Below are 20,511 nucleotides of genomic sequence, written 5' to 3'. Positions count from 1 at the left end.
ATTATTAGAAACGATGACTTAAAAAACAGTAAACAAAGAAAACAGTTAACGGTACTTGTGTTGGAAACGTCCTCTCTTGGCTTTTGGCTGTTCCGACTCCTCCCACGATCCACTTCTTTTTGCTTTCTGAGCTTCAGCGATTCTTTGGTTTCTAGCCTCCATTAACATCTGTTTGACACTTTTCACTCCTTCTTCTGCTTTCTTTTCCGCCTCTTTCTTCACTTCACGTCGTGCCATCATCATTCTCTCCATTCGATCGTTCTCGGCTTTCTTCAGTTCAGGTGATGTTTTTGTTGGAGCGGAAATTGGAATATTCTTGGAGTTGGAGGAAGAATTGGTCAGCATTCCTTTCGATTTCGGAACAAACTTGGCTGGATTCGTTCTCTTGGAGGCAATGAGTCCCATTAGTTCGACGTTTGAAGGTGGCGAATTGGATGAAGTTCTCTTCGATTTGGATACAAGATCAGTTCTTCTTGGAATCATGGTGTTATGAGATACAGAAGGCGTGACTCGACGTACGAAATGCATTTCAGGTTGAACAAATGTTGGATGTACGGATGGAAGACGAGAAGACGATCCAATCATATTTTGAGAACTCTTCGGCTTGGAAGTCTGTTCGGTTGAACTTCTAGAAGAGCCACTAGACGACGATGATGTCGAGTCGTCACTCAAAGCACGCTTACGGCTCTTCACATTCTCTTTCATTGATTCCTTCTGCTCCATACTGTTGATCTTTCCAATCACTCTTCTCGCCAGACTTCCGACTTGTGGACAATGGATGTATTTGGTGACCAACTCCTTGATCTTCTCCTTCTTCAGCATTGACAGTGGATAGTTTTGTTCCAGAAGAGTCTGGAGACAGGAAGGCACTGTATTGAGAGCAGAGTCCAGATCGTAGGCGATGACTGCCACTTGATCACACATATCGTTGTCGGTGAAAGACATATTGATGAGTTGTTTTTGAGTTTTAGGGATCTGGAAAAAGTGAAATGGGAAATGCAAATTAGAAGAAGGTGAAGAGAGAAGAAAATTAGGAATTTCTAGGAAAATTTCTAGGAACACTACTGTAAAATAAAAAAACATTAGAGAATATCCTGAAGAAGTTTTGTCAAAAAAATCGATTGAATCAAAAAGTACTGAATAAAAGGAAATGGGAGAGAATTGAGAGGGCCGGATGAGAATGAGGGGTGAATGACTAATTATCCAAAATATTCCTTACGTTAGGTAAGGGGCGGGGCTTAGCTACCCATAAGTCTCCGCCCCCTTTTGAGGAAAATATGGTCCCTGGGAAAAGTGAGAGAGATGGTATGGGAAAAAGAGAGTGAGAATGGGTCAACGGCGATATGGAGAGGTGTATGATAAGATAAATCAAAAGCTGTGAAGATAGGGGATTCAGCTATGGGAGATTTTGGATTTTTTAATATAATACTGGTAAAAAGTGAGGTTAAGAATCTTATATTCACTGAGTCTTGAGATGTTTAGGGTTACTTAAGGTCTGGATTTTCAAAAGTACAGTAATGAAATTATGAGCTTCTGAGATCGTAAAATCTTAACAGTAGACTACAAAGGCAACGCCTGAAACTTGAAAAAATTACAAAAAAAAACTCTAAATGATGTTCAAAAGAGTTTGAAAATAACTTTTATTGACTTCAGAGTTCGAATTTAGAAGTTCTAACAGCTGGGGACCGATTATTCGAAGCTTACAAACTACTTTTTTTTCAGAATTTTTTAGTCTTTGGATTTTGAGTTTCTAGGAATCCAATGACTTTAGAATCCCGTTTGAAAATATTTGAGAAAACTATCGGGACCCTATTTAGGATTTTACGTTACTGGAAATGACTGTAAGAAATCTTCATTTTATGAAGTACCCATTTTTCCAACGATATTGCATAATAAAAATTTACGACTGTAGGTTGTTATGGTTAGGGCACATAATAAGAAGACTGTACTGATTCATGTATGGTTATCACGGGTGTTTTTTGAAATTTTAATCAGGGTATCTACAGTACACTTTGTAATCTTGAAATCCCTCGTCCTTCCCAATCTCCGGACATTACACTCCCAGTGTCCAGAATACTCATCTGCACCTAGTCTTAAAAACCAGCAATTATAGAGTACATACGTAATCAAAGGAACTGTCAATGCTACCATCTGCTTTTGGCTTTACCTCATGCCAATGTTCAGACGGATTGTGACGAGAATGTAGATAGGGATGTGCTCTTGGGAAAGTATATAACAGTTTCATTTTGATTGTTAGGCAAGTCCTCTCTACCCTATGCCCTATTTCCCAGAAGCACATCATTCTCATCATATTCCGTCTGAACATTGGTATGAGGTGAAGCTAAAATCAGATGGTAGCATTGACTGTTCCTTTGATTACGTATGTACTCTATAATTGCTGTATGGTTCTTAAGTCTAGGCCAGGCCTGTGCGGCAACACATTGCCGATTGCCGAAATTGCCGAATTTTTTGTTGCCGATTTGCCGTTACCGAAATCGGCAACGAAGAAAAAGTTGCCGAATTGCCGTTGCCGATTTCGGCGATTTCGGCAACAGAAAGTTTTTCTGAATGTAGAAGTTTTCACAATTTTTTCAGTCAAAAAAATGATTTCGAAGTTCGAAAAACCTAATTATGAACACCATTATCTCTCAGAGTGAAGTCACAACTCATCTAAAAATTATCCGATCTGTCTCAAATCTCTAGAGAACTTGTGTCGTCAGTTGTCTAACAAGTTGAGTGCACTATTTTCAAAACTCTCAATCAGAACAAATATTTCAAACATTGTAATATTGCTAAAGAGAAGTAGTTAGCATAATAAATGTGGTCTTGAGGTGCCAATTTTTGTGATTACTTTGTTAGGGAACTCATTACACACCTTTTCTGTAGTTTTGAGCCTAAGCGGAGCATTTTCAGGTGAGTTACGTATCGATTTTACTGAATTAAAGACGCAAAACTTTTGTTGCCGAAAATTGCAGAAATGTTTTTTCGGCAGTTGCCGAACGTTGTCGAAAAGCATTCGGCAAATTGCCGAAAAATTTTTGTTGCCGCACAGGCCTGGTCTAGGTGCAGATGAGTATTCTGGGCACTGGGAGTTTGATGGCCGGAGATTGGGAAGGATGAGGGATTTCAAAGTTAGAAAGTGTACTGTAGATACTTTGTTTGTAATGTCCAAAAACACTCATTGTAACCATGAATAAATCAATACAGTCTTCTTATTATGTGCCCTAACCATAACAACCAACAGTCGTAAACTTTTATTTATACGATATCGATAGAAGAAAAAACACAACCGGCTGCTGTATTCTGGATAGAGTATTTCCTAATAGTTTCTGGGTAGCTAAACAAATTTTCGAAAGAACGGACTGATTAGTCCACGGCAACCTGCCTACGGCCTGAATCACGGCCGCCGTCCGAGGCTGCAATTTACGTAGCATTACTATGAGATAAGTCAGCATTGTAATACTGATTATGAGGATTTCAAAGAATCCTCTGAAATTACCTTAAATGGTTTACTCAACAATCGAGTATCTCCAAACTGGAGAAATCTGAAAATGAGAATTTGGAAACTTCAAATGATCAGTCTCATGTTCTGCAAGCTGTTAGAGTTTTAAAATTCTGAAGATGTTCATTTCTTTCAAACTTTAATTATTGTAGTTTTTCGAGTTTCAGGTTTTTGTGGTTTTTCATTTCCCTTTTCAGGTTTTGTATTCATGGATTAGGTTTTAGGATCCCACAATCTTAAAATTTCATTTCTGTATTTTCGACAATCAAGTCCTACAGTAACTCTAAACATCTCAAGACTCAACGTTCTAATATTATTTCCAACCTTACTTTTTAGCTGTATCATATCTAAAAATTACCGATAACTGGACCCCCTATAGCTTCTGATTGTGAGTTATCTTATCATTTCCCTCTCCCTACGCCGCTTGACTCATTCTCACTCTCCTTTTCCCATACCATCACTCGCTCACTTTTCCCAGGGACCATCTTTTTCTCAAAAGGGGCAGAGACTTATGGGTAGCTAAGCCTCGCCCCTTACCTAACGTAAGGAATATTTTTGGGTAATTAGTCATTCACTCCTCCGGTTCACATTCGGTTCTCTCTTCCGGTTCTCTCCTATTTTCTTTTGTTCAGTACTTTTTGATTCAATCGATTTTTGACAAATTTCCTCAGGATGTTCTCTAATGTTTTCCTCTTTTACAGTAGTGTTTCTAGAAATTCGAAAACAATTCTTTCCATGTTCGTTTTTAAATTTCAACATAACTCCAACAGTACCGTTTAATCTTTCCTCCTTTCACCTTCTTCTAATTTGCATTTCCCATTTCACTTTTTCCAGATCCCTAAAACTCAAAAACAACTCATCAATATGTCTTTCACCGACAACGATATGTGTGATCAAGTGGCAGTCATCGCCTACGATCTGGACTCTGCTCTCAATACAGTGCCTTCCTGTCTCCAGACTCTTCTGGAACAAAACTATCCACTGTCAATGCTGAAGAAGGAGAAGATCAAGGAGTTGGTCACCAAATACATCCATTGTCCACAAGTCGGAAGTCTGGCGAGAAGAGTGATTGGAAAGATCAACAGTATGGAGCAGAAGGAATCAATGAAAGAGAATGTGAAGAGCCGTAAGCGTGCTTTGAGTGACGACTCGACATCATCGTCGTCTAGTGGCTCTTCTAGAAGTTCAACCGAACAGACTTCCAAGCCGAAGAGTTCTCAAAATATGATTGGATCGTCTTCTCGTCTTCCATCCGTACATCCAACATTTGTTCAACCTGAAATGCATTTCGTACGTCGAGTCACGCCTTCTGAATCTCATAACACCATTATTCCAAGAAGAACTGATCTTGTATCCAAATCGAAGAGAACTTCATCTAATTCGCCACCTTCAAACGACGAACTAATGGGACTCATTGCCTCCAAGAGAACGAATCCAGCCAAGTTTGTTCCGAAATCGAAAGGATTGCTGACCAATTCTTCCTCCAACTCCAAGAATATTCCAATTTCCGCTCCAACAAAAACATCACCTGAACTGAAGAAAGCCGAGAACGATCGAATGGAGAGAATGATGATGGCACGACGTGAAGTGAAGAAAGAGGCCGAAAAGAAAGCAGAAGAAGGAGTGAAAAGTGTCAAACAGATGTTAATGGAGGCTAGAAACCAAAGAATCGCTGAAGCTCAGAAAGCAAAAAGAAGTGGATCGTGGGAGGAGTCGGAACAGCCAAAAGCCAAGAGAGGACGTTTCCAACACAAGTACCGTTAACTGTTTTCTTTGTTTACTGTTTTTTAAGTCATCGTTTCTAATAATAAAAATGATATAAATTCAACCACTGTTTTGTTATTCGAAAAACCAAAGAAAAAACAGTATGTTTTCTATTATATCGATAGACCCAAACTTTGACACGTTTTCCCCACGTCTGGACTACTTTAAAATCTGTTCAAAAACTGATTCAAGCAGTTCAAAAAAGTCTGAAATCTTTCTAGAGATTTCTCTGTACAGGAGACAAATGAGCAATTTAGTTTTGGCTGTGGCATTGTGCCTTCTGGTTTGTGCTTACGGACAAATAGACCGGGATAACCGTTTCCAGCAAATGTGCGAATTTCGGAACGGCAAAGATTACAAGCCCCGGGAAAATGGATACGAGGTAAATGACAGATAATGGGTCTAGAGATAATGGGTCTAGAAAATTGAAATGAGGCTTGAATGTCGGTTTCTCTTCCTTCTCCGGTTTCTCTCCCTTCCCTGATTCACACACACTCACGTGGTGACGAAGTCGGCACCGTTGACAACAATTTTTTGCCTTGCATTGCTGGGCCGCATTTCCCTGGCGTAGACAGTTGCTACACATCCTCAGCTCCTGATATCGATTGATGCGATCTTTTTGAGTGGGGTAGCGGGTACAGCATACTGCAGCATGAGAGCCGGAGCATAACCGGCAACCAGACGGAAAGAGTCGAGATCTCTTTGGCCATCGTCCACTGATCATAACTCTGCCACGATTCAGAGACGATCCATGACTATTTGGTTCCGTGATTCTTGAGCCGATTGCTCGTGATGGTGTAAACTGAGGAGCCACTTGCTCCGATGGGTTGCCCGCATCCTCCGGCGGAGCGGTAACCCGCGGATGAATTGGACGAATTTCCAGCTCTAATTCCTTAATCCTTTTTTTCATAGCATCAATCGCTGTTTTGTGCCTCCAGGACCAACTTATCCATCCGAATCTCGCCCAATTCGATTTCGAGAAGCTCCTTCTCACGTTTGAGCTTATCATATTTCTTGTGCCAATCGATTGTATCAGCTGAATAGAAATCATTAATGAAGGATTCCAATAATCTCTGTTCATAGTTGTTAGAAATCTTATATTGCTCACAATCCCGGATGTTCTAAAGATTGAAAGCCGACTGCCTTTTTAGGGGAATTTAGTACAGGTCTGATAAGTTGCCACTATAAACCCTTATCAGACTGTTTTTTAGACCTATTCATCTAATATCGTCCAAACGACAAAACCAATAATCTTAGAGTTCTCTTTAACGACCTAGTGCCGTCGTCTAAGTCCTATTCTAATTTGGAGCAAATTCAAATATCACTAACGATCTCTCCAGTCCATCAGCTATGCCCTATGAACATTCGCACCTATTGTGCTGTCTTTGAATGTTAAAATACTACTTCTCCCTCAGTCTAACAATCTTCTGGTCACTTGGGTTTGTGTCAGATCTAGCGACTCTAGTCTCTGACGGTCGATGCACCATGTCGAGACGGCATTTGGGTAGTGAACCCCTGTCCGTCTCGAAAACCAGAGAACAGTTAAACAAAGAAAGAATAAGACATTTCATCACTCAAACTTTATTAAAACGAACTTTTAGAAGGACACGATTTGGCGGTTTCGTCGGCAGCTTGCTCCTTCGCCATCTTATATCTTTTGAATGGACGAGACGGCGGCTTTCTTGCAATATACAGAGAACTAATCTTGTTCCTTCACATAAACTTCACATCGACCGTTCCATGTAGCAAATACGATTCGTTATAAGATTTAGGTAACATAAGGAGACGGTCACGTAACTTGGAAATCCATACAAACTGTTTCCTTCAGATAGCTCGTAGAACAAAGCAAGAGATGTTGAATATTATTTTAGATATCCTCAGATAGGCTAGAGAGTTTCCACAGTTTGGAATTATTCTTACAACTTAAGATGTGCTTATAATTAAAGAATACAATAATGCCAATAGCATAAAGTTGTGGAAGTAATGTACGATACATTCCTTCCACAACAGAGCCTATCATCGAACGGTTATTCAATCAATATTTTTCTTCCAGCCGTGCTGGCGAAATGGGACTAGAAACAATGTCCGATGCTCGATATGGTCCACTATACTGTCAGTCAGGTTCAGATATGTACAAATATGGTGATTGCCCGGATGGATTTTCTGAATACTACCGAAAAAAACAAGGACAAATATGGTGCCGCAAATTTTTCTGAGAATTAATTACTGTTAAAAAAAAAACTACGGCGATGCTCAAGAAGAGTGCCAGAAGTACCAGTTCAGATTCAGTGCCAGTTCAGATTTTAACTGATGGTTTCAATGATTTTTCAGCAATCCTTGTACGAACCAAAACAATTCGAATGGGGACGTCATCGTCATGCCGAATTGATTAAAAATGAATGCGGATCTAAATGTGAATTGATTGACTACGTGGATGCATTCTGGAACAAAACAATGAACCAATTCCAGTATTTCGATTCGAATGGATTTTCTTATTTCACAACTGGTGCTCATTTATCGGCTCATGGACTGGAATATGTTCGACCTATTTATACCGACATTTGTGCTCGTTTATAGTTTTTTTTAAATATTTAAGTTTCGTTGTCGTCGATAAGTAAATTTTTTTTCATTTTTCCGTACAAGAAAAAAAAATACAAACTTTAAAAAATAAAATGTTTGATTTTTTGTCATTTGTTTCTCGAAAAACCTCATCAAATTTCGTCTAATAACAGTAATATTAGATTCCGGAAAGAATATCAGTGCTCTTTTGAATTCCTTACGGATCCGTTATGGATGCGCGTACGGTTCGCTTACGATTGCTTTTGATCTGCGCGCGAATGGTGGATCATTCGTAACCAATAGTTTGAGAATGACCTATGATTAGAAAAAAAAGAACTTTTTGGCTATGATCTCGAATTTCACTTTCTCCGTGGATTGCCAGAATAAACCATCTCTTTCAGGCTATTTCCGTTCTTTTCTTCTTCAAGCCCATTGAATTCATTTAGCGCTGTCCAAGATCTTCAAATCTCATAGCATTTTCCGCTTATACAATGAAAAAAACTATGAGAGAAAGCTATTGGAATAATCTAAAGGAGTGGTCACTTTCAAAACTGGAAAAAACGACTGAAAAAATGAATGGGGGGGGGGGGAATTCGATATAAGATCCTCGAACTTCACAGAGGTGTTCATTTATTCAAAACATTCCTTCAAAAAACAAAGTATCAATATGACATCTTCAACCCAAAATAACTCAAAACGAGAAGATTTGCAAGGTCTTCGAGGTTTGGCTATAATGGCAGTTCTTGCCTTTCATTTTTATCCAAATCAATTTCCGAATGGATATTTAGGAGTCGATCAGTAGGTTTCAAATTAATTGTTTTTTGAATGTTCTTTAATTTCAGATTTTTTGTTTTGTCTGGTTTTCTGATGTGTATGCTGCTCAAAAAATCTCAAGAATTACCGATATTTTCCTTCTTCACTCAATTCTACATTCGTCGTTTCAAACGAATACTTCCCTTGTATTTTCAATTTATTCTATGTACAGTCATTGCTCTCTATACTATTTTTCCAACCGCTGCAATTCTTCAAAATAAGATGTCTGCTGGAAAAGCATTGATATTTTTATCAAATAGATCTCCAACGGCAAATGAGGACTATTTCAAAAAAGTGTGTTTTTGAAATAACTTCTTCTTAGTTCATTCACATTTTCAAAAAAATTTTACAGCTCTCTATAGCATTGGATCTCTTCACCCATACTTGGTCTCTATCAGTAGAAGTTCAGTTTTACCTCCTTGTTCCATTTATATTCCTCATTGGTCGTCTATTCAGAAACTCATATAGAGAGATATATTATGCAGCAATAGGTGAGTGTACATCGGTCAGCTTGGAAATACAAAAACTGACTAAACTTCGGCAAACGTATGCTGAGATTCTGTACTAGTAGTGTTTTAACTTACAACCACTTCCGATCATAATCTGGTCATGACCCGCTACACAGCCGTTTTTGGGTAAGTTCCGACCAGAATCTAGCCAAATTCAAGAGCCGAACTCCTTCAACTTTTGACAAGAAGTTACAAACCGAGGTCGAGATTTTAATTGTCTGAAAATTTTGAAATTTGCAGCTATTTTGTCATTTGGCTATCATTTCTATTCTCCAACTTCCGTTGCTTTCAACAGTGTTATTGCAAGAATCTGGCAGTTTTCAATTGGAATGATATCATATTTTATTGTCGATAACCGCAAAGATAACACAATTCTCTATGAGCCGGAGACTATCATGATTTCTTTTAGTTTCTTCTTTCAGCGATCGAGTTTTAGTGATATGGCAACGCACTAACATATTGTTATAACGCCCATAAAACCTTTTGTAGTATTTTTCGAAATGCTGGTATCATGATTTCGATTGTTTAAAACATGACTCCATTCATTCTTTTTTAATGAAAACTTTCTTGAGAGTCAAAAACTCGTTGATTTGACAATCATGAAGTCAATTTTGTGAAAACTGTCCTATAATAAAGAAAAACAAAGATAAAAAACTCGAAACCCGGATCTCTTCTACCTGAACTTTCGTTTCGAATATAGTTTAAGCTTCTTCCGCCAATTAAAATGTTGTTGGAAATGTTAACAAATTTTCGGGAAGTCACAGGAGTCAATTCAGTATTATTATCGACCACTCAACAATGCCATAAATTATAAACTTCCAGTCCTTGCCGAGTATTTGATAAGACCTTCTTAGTACATTTACTTCAAACAGAACCTCTACTCATTCATTTTCGAAGCTTTATGTTCATTTTTACAATTTTTAGTACCTCCAATGCTGTAAAAAATATTGCGCTATACGACCACTGAACAACTCTGGTGCTTGCAAAAAATGACGATAATCAGAAATCAGAAAAACTCGAAACGAGATGATTTACAAGGCATTCGAGGCTTGGCTATTCTCTCGGTTCTTGGTTTTCATTTTTATCCCAGACAATTTCCAAATGGATATTTAGGAGTCGATCAGTGAGTTTCAATCGAAAATTCTTCGAATTTCTGATATTTCAGATTCTTTGTTTTATCGGGTTTCTTGATGTGTATGCTGCTCACAAAATCTAAAAAAACTAACGATATTTTTCTTTTTCACTCAATTCTACATTCGTCGATTCAAACGGATACTTCCCTTGTATTTTTTATTCATTTTATGTACAGTCATTAGTTCCTATAGAACTGAATCCGCTTGGAACAAATTTGGAGCGTTGTGGGCATGTTCTGGTCGGCGTTTGTTCAGATTCCGGATAAGACCGCTACTAAATCCGACCAAACTTTGATTACCAATATGACATCTTCCATACAAAATAACTCGAAGCGAAATGATTTGCAATGTATTCGAGGTTTGGCTATTCTCTCGGTTCTTGGTTTCCATTTTTTTTTCCAAATGGATATTTAGGAGTCGATCAGTGAGTTTCAAATTAATTGATTTATTTTTAAATTTTTAAATTTGAGGTTCTTTGTTTTATCGGGTTTTCTAATGTGTATGCTGCTCACAAAATCTCAAGAATTACCGATAATTTCCTTCTTCACCCAATTCTACATTCGTCGTTTAAAACGAATACTTCCCTTGTACTTTCTGTTTATTCTATGTACCGTCATTGCTCTCTACACAGTTTTTTCCGACCGCTGCAATTCTTCAAAAAAAAATGTCTGCTGAAAAAGCTGTAATATTCTTATCAAATAGATCTCCGACTGAAAATGAAAACTATTTCAAAAAAGTGAGTTTTGAATTAATTGTTCTTCTTATTTTTTAAATTCATTTGTATTCTTCTATCTTTTACAGCTCTCTATAGCATTGGAGCTCTTCACCCATACTTGGTCTTTATCAGTAGAAGTTCAGTTCTGCCTACTTGTTCCATTTATCTTTCTCATTGGTCGCCTATTCAAAACACCATTTAGAGAGATATATTTTGTAGCGATAGGTACGTGTGCACAACTTCTGGAGCGTTGTGGGCATGTTCTGGTCGGCGTTTGGTCAGATTCCGAAGACCGCTACTAAACCCGACCAAACTTTGATTAACTCCGGACAAGGTTCCAACGTAGTCGTATTTGATTTCCAATTTCCGACCAAAATCTGAACATGGGTCGCGTACATATATTTTTGGGCAAGTTCCGACCAGAACCTACTCAACATCCGTCCAAAGGCCGAACCCTCTCAACTTCTGACCAGACAAGAAGTTACAATTCGACCGCCGAGTTGGTTTAATGTAAGAGTTCTTATAGTACGTCAATTTGACATAAGCATAAATTGGCCAATGAACCAGATAAAGTGCATATGATATATCTCCGATGTAGATCAAAAATCGGGAGTTTAGAAGAATACTTTCCACATCGAATATAATTAAGCATTCAGTGAAACTGATAATCAATACTCTGGATCAATTTCAATACTTTCTAAACCTTTTTCTAATGACTTACTTTGTTCCAAGCGGATTCAGTTCTATAGGAACTAGCATTATCATCACTGATACAACTAGAATAATATTTTTCACCCACAAAATTTTCCCCGATACTTCTGATTTTCTGACAAGTTCGTCTTTCTCCAAAATCTGTTCAGTCTCGTTGTCCATAGTTTCCAACGGCTCATAGAAAACTTTATTATCTTTGCGGCTATCGACAATAAAATATGTCATCATTCCAATTGAAAACTGCCAAAATCGCGCAAAAACACTGTTGAAAGCAACGGATGTTGGAGAAGAAAAATGGTAGCCATATGATGAAATAGCTGAAACTTTCAACATTTTTAGACAATAACCAACTCGGCGGTCGAATTGTAACTTCTTGTCTGGTCAGAAGTTGAGAGGGTTCGGCCTTTGGACGGATGTTGAGTAGGTTCTGGTCGGAACTTGCCCAAAAATATATGTACGCGACCCATGTTCAGATTTTGGTCGGAAATTGGAAATCAAATACGACTACGTTGGAACCTTGTCCGGAGTTAATCAAAGTTTGGTCGGGTTTAGTAGCGGTCTTATTCGGAATCTGACCAAACGCCGACCAGAACATGCCCACAACGCTCCAGAAGTTGTGCACACGTACTATCGCTACAAAATATATCTCTCTAAATGGTGTTTTGAATAGGCGACCAATGAGAAAGATAAATGGAACAAGTAGGCAGAACTGAACTTCTACTGATAAAGACCAAGTATGGGTGAAGAGCTCCAATGCTATAGAGAGCTGTAAAAGATAGAAGAATACAAATGAATTTAAAAAATAAGAAGAACAATTAATTCAAAACTCACTTTTTTGAAATAGTTTTCATTTTCAGTCGGAGATCTATTTGATAAGAATATTACAGCTTTTTCAGCAGACATTTTTTTTTTGAAGAATTGCAGCGGTCGGAAAAAACTGTGTAGAGAGCAATGACGGTACATAGAATAAACAGAAAGTACAAGGGAAGTATTCGTTTTAAACGACGAATGTAGAATTGGGTGAAGAAGGAAATTATCGGTAATTCTTGAGATTTTGTGAGCAGCATACACATTAGAAAACCCGATAAAACAAAGAACCTCAAATTTAAAAATTTAAAAATAAATCAATTAATTTGAAACTCACTGATCGACTCCTAAATATCCATTTGGAAAAAAAAATGGAAACCAAGAACCGAGAGAATAGCCAAACCTCGAATACATTGCAAATCATTTCGCTTCGAGTTATTTTGTATGGAAGATGTCATATTGGTAATCAAAGTTTGGTCGGATTTAGTAGCGGTCTTATCCGGAATCTGAACAAACGCCGACCAGAACATGCCCACAACGCTCCAAATTTGTTCCAAGCGGATTCAGTTCTATAGGAACTAATGACTGTACATAAAATGAATAAAAAATACAAGGGAAGTATCCGTTTGAATCGACGAATGTAGAATTGAGTGAAAAAGAAAAATATCGTTAGTTTTTTTAGATTTTGTGAGCAGCATACACATCAAGAAACCCGATAAAACAAAGAATCTGAAATATCAGAAATTCGAAGAATTTTCGATTGAAACTCACTGATCGACTCCTAAATATCCATTTGGAAATTGTCTGGGATAAAAATGAAAACCAAGAACCGAGAGAATAGCCAAGCCTCGAATGCCTTGTAAATCATCTCGTTTCGAGTTTTTCTGATTTCTGATTATCGTCATTTTTTGCAAGCACCAGAGTTGTTCAGTGGTCGTATAGCGCAATATTTTTTACAGCATTGGAGGTACTAAAAATTGTAAAAATGAACATAAAGCTTCGAAAATGAATGAGTAGAGGTTCTGTTTGAAGTAAATGTACTAAGAAGGTCTTATCAAATACTCGGCAAGGACTGGAAGTTTATAATTTATGGCATTGTTGAGTGGTCGATAATAATACTGAATTGACTCCTGTGACTTCCCGAAAATTTGTTAACATTTCCAACAACATTTTAATTGGCGGAAGAAGCTTAAACTATATTCGAAACGAAAGTTCAGGTAGAAGAGATCCGGGTTTCGAGTTTTTTATCTTTGTTTTTCTTTATTATAGGACAGTTTTCACAAAATTGACTTCATGATTGTCAAATCAACGAGTTTTTGACTCTCAAGAAAGTTTTCATTAAAAAAGAATGAATGGAGTCATGTTTTAAACAATCGAAATCATGATACCAGCATTTCGAAAAATACTACAAAAGGTTTTATGGGCGTTATAACAATATGTTAGTGCGTTGCCATATCACTAAAACTCGATCGCTGAAAGAAGAAACTAAAAGAAATCATGATACCAGCATTTCGAAAAATACTACAAAAGGTTTTATGGGCGTTATAACGATATGTTAGTGCGTTTTAATTTTTAAGATATGTTAGTGCGCCAATTAACATGTTGTTGGAAATGTTATCAAATTTTCAGGAAGTCACAAGAGTCAATTCAGCATTATTATCGACCACTCAACAATGCCATAAATTATAAACTTCCAGTCCTTGCCGAGTATTTGATAAGACCTTCTTAGTACATTTGCTTCAAACAGAACCTCTACTCATTCATTTTCGAAGCTTTATATTCATTTTTACAGTTTTCAGTGCCTCCAATGCTGTAAAAAATATTGCGCTATACGACCACTGAACAACTCTGGTGCTTGCAAAAAATGACGATAATCAGAAATCAGAAAAACTCAAAACGAGATGATTTACAAGGCATTCGAGGCTTGGCTATTCTCTCGGTTCTTGGTTTTCATTTTTATCCCAGACAATTTCCAAATGGATATTTAGGAGTCGATCAGTAAGTCTCAATCGAAAATTCTTCGAATTTATGATATTTCAGATTCTTTGTTTTATCGGGTTTTTTGATGTGTATGCTACTCACAAAATCTAAAAAACTCCCGATATTTTCCTTTTTCACTCAATTCTACATTCGTCGATTCAAACGGATACTTCCCTTGTATTTTTTAGTCATTTTATGTACAGTCATTGCTCTCTACACAGTTTTCCCAACCGCTGCAATTCTTCAAAATCAAATGTCCGCTGGAAAAGCATTGATATTTACATCTAACAGAGCCCACACTGAAGATGAAGACTATTTCGAGAAGGTTCGGTTATGTCATACAAGAAATTAAATAATCATCTTACTTTCAGCTTGCAGTGGCCATGGATCTATTCACGCATACTTGGTCTCTATCAGTCGAGATTCAATTCTATTTCATTATTCCATTCATTTTTTTAATTGGCCTCCAACTAAAAGGAGCATCCAGATACATCTATTATGCATGCCTTTGTACGTATGATATCTTCGAAAATAGATTGAAGAGTACCAAATCTACCCTTATTTTTTACATGGATCGACAGCTCGTAAAAATTATCATGAAGAAAAATCTGAGAATTGAACTAAATAATTATTGGCTGGCACATTATGAGCCTTTAACTTTTCTAAGGTTATTCTCAGATGTGTCTTCAAGAGAATTATTTCTTGCACGCGGCGAACTGAACCGATTGCAATTTGAAAATCTTTTTTAAACACTCAACTTCTCCTTGATTTTTTTTTATTTCAGCTGGGTTATCATTCATCTTTCATGCCACTTCTCCGACTTCCGTTGCTTTTAACAGTGTTTTTGCAAGAATCTGGCAGTTTTCAGTTGGAATGATGGCATATTTTATGGCCGATAGCCAGAAAAGGAACACAATTCTCTATAAGTCATTAGGAAACATGGAGAAGGAAGCTGAAAAGGTATTGGAGGATGGCAGAGTTATGAAAAGAGAAGAAGGAGTGGGAATAATTATTTTGGTAAAGCATACTGTTCTAATTATATCAATGTTGGTTATGCTGATTCCTGTAGAGCTTACTCCACTTCCAGTTAGGTTTTTCAGAAAAAAAAACGAAAATGATAACAAACTGACATTTTCAGATTATTCATCACTATTTTCACTGGTATATTAATAGTACTAGATGTGGAAGATGCGGTTTTAACTTCTCAATTTTTGATCTATATCGGGGATATATCCTATGCACTATATCTGATTCATTGGCCAATTTATGCTTATGCCAAACTGACATATCCAGGAAACACATGGATTCTTACATCAGCGCTTATAATTTCGATTCTTTTGGCAATGTTGGTTCATCAGACCTACGAACGGTTTGTTGACAAATTAGAACTGAACTGCAAAAAACAACTGTGAAATTCAGGTGGTATTTGAGACAATCGAACAATATGATTGCCACTTTGGTCATTATTTTGTTTTCCTCAAATGCAATTTTCATTTACCGGGATCAAATTCAAGAAAATGTGGATAGAACAATGAATAATACAGTGTAAGTGTTTTGAAATACCGTATTTCCTCTAATAGAAGCCCACTCTCCGACGTGCTTAAAAACATAGAAGCGAATCTTTTAACAGACGTTCATGCAGTTCAATTAGTGCAGTTTTAACAGTGCAGTTCGTCTGTTTGGTTTCTAGAGTAGACATTCTCTTTCTATTTTAAAATTTTTTTGATAATTTCAGTTTTTGGAAATTTTCTAAAAAAAAAGTTGAAAAATAGAAGCCCACGGGCTTCAATTAGAGGAAATACGGTAAATGTATTGCTTTGAAAAAAAAACATTTTTTCAGATCTTCTGATGGAAAATATCCGAGATTTGATGGATGGACACCAAACATGACATTGGGTAGCGGATAATAAATTACCGTAATCATTAGATATAATTACAGATGACGCGCAAAAAATGAACTATCATTGGAATCGATATGATATCAACGATCCGAAGCTCAGAGAGTCTGGATGCGTACATAAATTTCCGAATAAAAACTGGTGTGAGTACCCGGGTAATGGAACTGAATACAAAATTGCTATTCTCGGAAGTAGCTACGCTCGAAATCATTATAAACTGATTATCCAAGAGTGTAGAAATCGAGCGAAGGCTTTTACAACGGCTGATGTCATGGGTAAATTTTGAGTGTGTTATTGGTACGTGATAACAGCGAATTCAGGTTGTGAACCTATTGCTGCACCTCATATTCCTGTGGATAATGGACGAGCGTTTGCAAAAACATGGTCTCCTACGTGTGCCAATCATCTGATTATGTTTGTGGACTTCATTAATACGACTCAACCAGATTACGCATTCATCATGTCAAGGTAAGGGAACGAGCCGGAACGAACTATAGCAAACTATAATATCTCGGGTTCTCCAGATTTTTCGCCGTAGCGGAACCCTATAACAATGGACCCGATAACTTGAATAATGATACGGTGTATTTGGAAATGAAAAGTCAATTGAAGAAAATGCTTCCGAATATCAAAAAAAAATTGTTCATTCTGGATTCGTTTCCGAGAATTCAAACCAAAGAAATTGCAAAGATTGCTGAAGAAATGAAAAAAGGGAACAAGAAAATGGAAGATATCAATGTGAGTGTGCTAGGATTCATTTATAGAAATTCCTGCTTTCAAGAAATCGTTGTATGACCCGTTCCATTATGAAAGGGGACGCCATCGTTATGCTGAATTGGTGAAAAATGAATGTGGACCGAAATGTGAACTGATTGACTACGTAGATGCATTCTGGAACAAAACCATGAATGCGTTTCAGTATTTTGATTCGAATGGATTCACATATTTTACAAGTATCAATCATGTATCGGCTCATGGACTGGAACACGTTCGACCGATTTATAACAAAATTTGTTCTGGGTTATAGCTGTTTTTGTTCGTATTTTTTGAATAAAGATTTTTCGTTGGGCCCATCTACCAAAAAACACAAAATATGATCCGAGATCTTCGATATATCTGTGATCTTTCCTGTTTCCACGACAAAAGAAAACGGTCGGGGACTGGACTGAATACAATGAGATAGAAATCTAACAAGGTCTAAAAAATTAGGCGAAAAACGACTGAAACTTCGAACTTTTGTTTTCGCATAGCGTTCCAGAGACCCACACACAAAATGGCACTGTTAGCTCCAGTTATCCCGGTTACCAAAAGAGCAACTAATCCATCCGATTAGCACCGACCAATCAGTTGATCCTTTCTCCATCGCTTTTTCAAAGCAACTCTTCAAACGTTTGAGGTCGTCTACAAGTGAGTTTCGAGAGTCATAAATTCTTTCCCGAATTCTAAGTTTCTAGAAATGTCTGACAAAGACACCTCCACCAAATCTCAACATCCGAGGAAAACGGTTATAATTGTCCTTACTTGGGTTTTGGCTCTCTACACTGGTCTTCTACACTGGATTGTTCAGAATCTCTACACTGGATTGTCCAGAATCATGAAAACCCCCAAAAACCTCTAGCTACGCCTTCCAGACCTGTCCTAGAGCTCGTGAAGCATAAAGGAGTATGCAAGTCTCGAGAATGTATCACTTTGGCTCATCAGTTGGTATAGAAATTGCTTTTGTTCACCTTTATCAAAAAATTTGGCATCACTGGCGGGATGTGTCCGTGGATCCGTGTCAAAATTTTTTCTAAGCAGCCTGTGGCAAATACAACGAGCATTCTCTCTACAAAAATGCCCATCTTGGTCGGAACTCAAAAATCGTTTTGATTGTGAAAATTAATATTATCCGAGTGTTTCCATTCTTCTCACCACCGATCCCGTCGAACTCATTCAGCGTTGGTCAAGATCTTCAAATCTCATAGCCCGATCTTTTCCGAATTTAAAAAGAAACACAAGGACCATGAGATGAATCTATTGGGAATATCGAAAAGAGGGATCCCTTTTGAAACTGGAGGAATGGCTGAAAAAAATAAAATAGATATGATAGACCAAGTCATCAACAAACCAAAAAATAGACCAAGTCATCAACAAACCACCTGCGATTCATAAAAGAAGATTTAAAAATGACAGCTGAAGGAATCAAACTTTTTTTTATTCGATAAATTAAGATAATTTTTGTTCATCCAGTTATGAATGATGTTATAAGAATCAAAGAGTAGACGAATGTTCAGTAAGCAGTTAAAAACTGATTAGAGAAACGGAAACCAAAAGTCGTTCAAAACACTTATGGCATTGACCCATTTTTAGATGAAAATTCTAACACAATTCAAGTAAAAAACTTCGTAGAATGTCTCATGAGATCCAAAAGATATTGTACGGCTAAAAAAATATTTTTTAGGTGATGTACTAAAACCAGAAGAAGTAAGGGTATGAAACTTTGGCTACAAGTGAAATGACACTCACATATTTTTTGATATCGCTTACCGAATTTTCAGAGTAAAATAGAGAGGGTTCTAAAGAGATCAAGCGTATTAATTATGCATCGTATATCAAGGGTTTGAACACATTGAACCGATTTCTAAAGAATTTAGTCTGCGAGGTTGTAGTTATGTCTGTCACCTAAAATGAAGATTTGCATTGGTATCGCTATCAGCGTACATTACCTATCAAAACACATAAAATGCAAACCGAGATCTTCGGTATAGGGTGAGATCTCACGAGGCTGATCTTCCCTGTTTCGACGACAAAAGAAAACGTTCGGGGGCTGGAGACAAGGAGACAAATCTTTAATGTAATGCAAGACTGTGAAGTCTAGTGAGAATTAGAAAACACTGAAAAAACGACTTGAATTCAAGAAAGTTTGAACTCTGATTTTCAGATTTTAGATTTTCTTTACCGGAGACTAATACGTTTGGTTTTAATGCCATATTTATATTATTATTATAAAATACTTTTTTGTGTGATTGCATTATGGAATCTTTTTTTTGCATTAATATGTACTGAATGAAACACTAAAAATATTGGCGCTGTCTCAAAGGAAATGTCCTTGTGAATAAGGCTTCCATTCGGTCGGGAAATTTAGCCGACCGACCAACCACCGACCCCGCCGACCGACAGCCGACCGAACTGACCGATCGGTCGGCGCGCCGACCGTTTTCGTGCATTTGCGCGTCAACGTGTTTGCATACGCTGCAATGTATTTTACGACAAACTACTCACTAAAAGCCTCGTTTGTCGTAAAATTAAGTGCTTCGTACGTAAAAACTCGTGTTTTTATGCGCAAAAGCACGAAATCGGTCAGCTCGGTCCGCTGTCGGTCGGCTGGGTCGGTGGTCGGTCGGCGGACGGCGATTTTCGACCTTTTCGATTTTCGACCGACCGAAATGGAAGCCTTACTTGTGAAAATTTGTCCTCCTAATACCAGCATAGCGTTTAGATAATATTACATTCTTCTGAGATTTGCAGAGACTATGACCACCTCTTTCTACTCTGAACGGATTACTCTTCGATTTCGGCGGTTACGGTCAAGTTTGAGCTATGATGAATCTTGACTCTATGGCCCTGAGATCATCCATTAGATTCTTTCCTTCTTTTATTCCATCAGCAATATTTTCAATTTCCCCCCACCAAATTCTTGGAAACGAATCCAGAATGAACAACTTCTTTTTGATATTAGGAAGCATTTTCTTCAATTGGCTCTTCATTTCCAAGTACACTGCATCATTATTTAAGTGATCTGGTCCATTGTCATATGGTTCTGCTACGGCGAAAAATCTGAAAAAATTCAAGATTAAATTTTCTAATTTTCTAATCTTATAAAATTTCCAATTAAAATTACCTCGACATGATAAATGCGTAATCCGGTTGAGTTGTATTCAGGAAGTCCACAAACATATTCAGATGTTTGACACAATCGGGTGCCCAGAGTTGTGCAGAAACGACATTTTCCACTGGTCTATGAGGAGCAGCAAGCGGCTCACAACCTAAACTCGCTGTATATAAATATCCATAAACATTTTCAAGTTTACCCATGACATCAGCCGTTGCGAAAGTAGTAGCGCGATGTCTACACTCTTGA

The 20,511-nt window shown here is 37.5% G+C and overlaps 6 protein-coding genes across 6 annotated transcripts; 3 read left to right on the top strand and 3 right to left on the bottom strand.

Annotated features, from left to right (window-relative positions):
• Positions 1-45: 45 nt before the first annotated feature.
• CBG19894 lies at positions 46-945 on the bottom strand (the record flags this gene model as incomplete). The annotated part of the gene is made up of 1 exon (XM_002633806.1): positions 46-945. The coding sequence occupies one exon, from the start codon at positions 943-945 to the stop codon at positions 46-48; it is 900 nt and encodes a 299-aa protein (XP_002633852.1).
• A 3,421-nt stretch (positions 946-4,366) lies between these two features.
• CBG19895 lies at positions 4,367-5,266 on the top strand (the record flags this gene model as incomplete). The annotated part of the gene is made up of 1 exon (XM_002633807.1): positions 4,367-5,266. One exon carries the CDS (start codon positions 4,367-4,369, stop codon positions 5,264-5,266), a length of 900 nt encoding a protein of 299 aa, XP_002633853.1.
• Positions 5,267-8,492: 3,226 nt separating this feature from the next.
• On the top strand, positions 8,493-10,363 carry CBG19897 (the record flags this gene model as incomplete). The annotated part of the gene is made up of 4 exons (XM_002633808.1): positions 8,493-8,623; positions 8,668-8,932; positions 8,991-9,143; positions 10,313-10,363. The coding sequence occupies 4 exons, from the start codon at positions 8,493-8,495 to the stop codon at positions 10,361-10,363; spliced, it is 600 nt and encodes a 199-aa protein (XP_002633854.1).
• A 1,349-nt stretch (positions 10,364-11,712) lies between these two features.
• On the bottom strand, positions 11,713-12,609 carry CBG19898 (the record flags this gene model as incomplete). The annotated part of the gene is made up of 3 exons (XM_045235327.1): positions 11,713-12,023; positions 12,331-12,472; positions 12,538-12,609. 3 exons carry the CDS (start codon positions 12,607-12,609, stop codon positions 11,713-11,715), a joined length of 525 nt encoding a protein of 174 aa, XP_045096912.1.
• A 1,768-nt stretch (positions 12,610-14,377) lies between these two features.
• Positions 14,378-17,418, top strand: CBG19900 (the record flags this gene model as incomplete). The annotated part of the gene is made up of 11 exons (XM_002633811.2): positions 14,378-14,511; positions 14,554-14,818; positions 14,865-15,003; positions 15,278-15,584; positions 15,632-15,862; positions 15,913-16,038; positions 16,334-16,389; positions 16,433-16,666; positions 16,712-16,859; positions 16,916-17,129; positions 17,173-17,418. The coding sequence occupies 11 exons, from the start codon at positions 14,378-14,380 to the stop codon at positions 17,416-17,418; spliced, it is 2,100 nt and encodes a 699-aa protein (XP_002633857.2).
• Positions 17,419-19,957: 2,539 nt separating this feature from the next.
• CBG26409 lies at positions 19,958-20,465 on the bottom strand (the record flags this gene model as incomplete). The annotated part of the gene is made up of 2 exons (XM_045235325.1): positions 19,958-20,207; positions 20,272-20,465. The coding sequence occupies 2 exons, from the start codon at positions 20,463-20,465 to the stop codon at positions 19,958-19,960; spliced, it is 444 nt and encodes a 147-aa protein (XP_045100280.1).
• Between the last annotated feature and the right edge of the window lie 46 nt (positions 20,466-20,511).

The sequence above is a fragment of the Caenorhabditis briggsae genome, assembly GCF_000004555.2.
Source record: "Caenorhabditis briggsae complete genome, chrIV, whole genome shotgun sequence".
Lineage (NCBI taxonomy): Eukaryota > Metazoa > Nematoda > Chromadorea > Rhabditida > Rhabditidae > Caenorhabditis > Caenorhabditis briggsae.
Note: the sequence above shows the minus strand (reverse complement) of the source record. Positions and strands in the feature narration are given on the sequence as shown.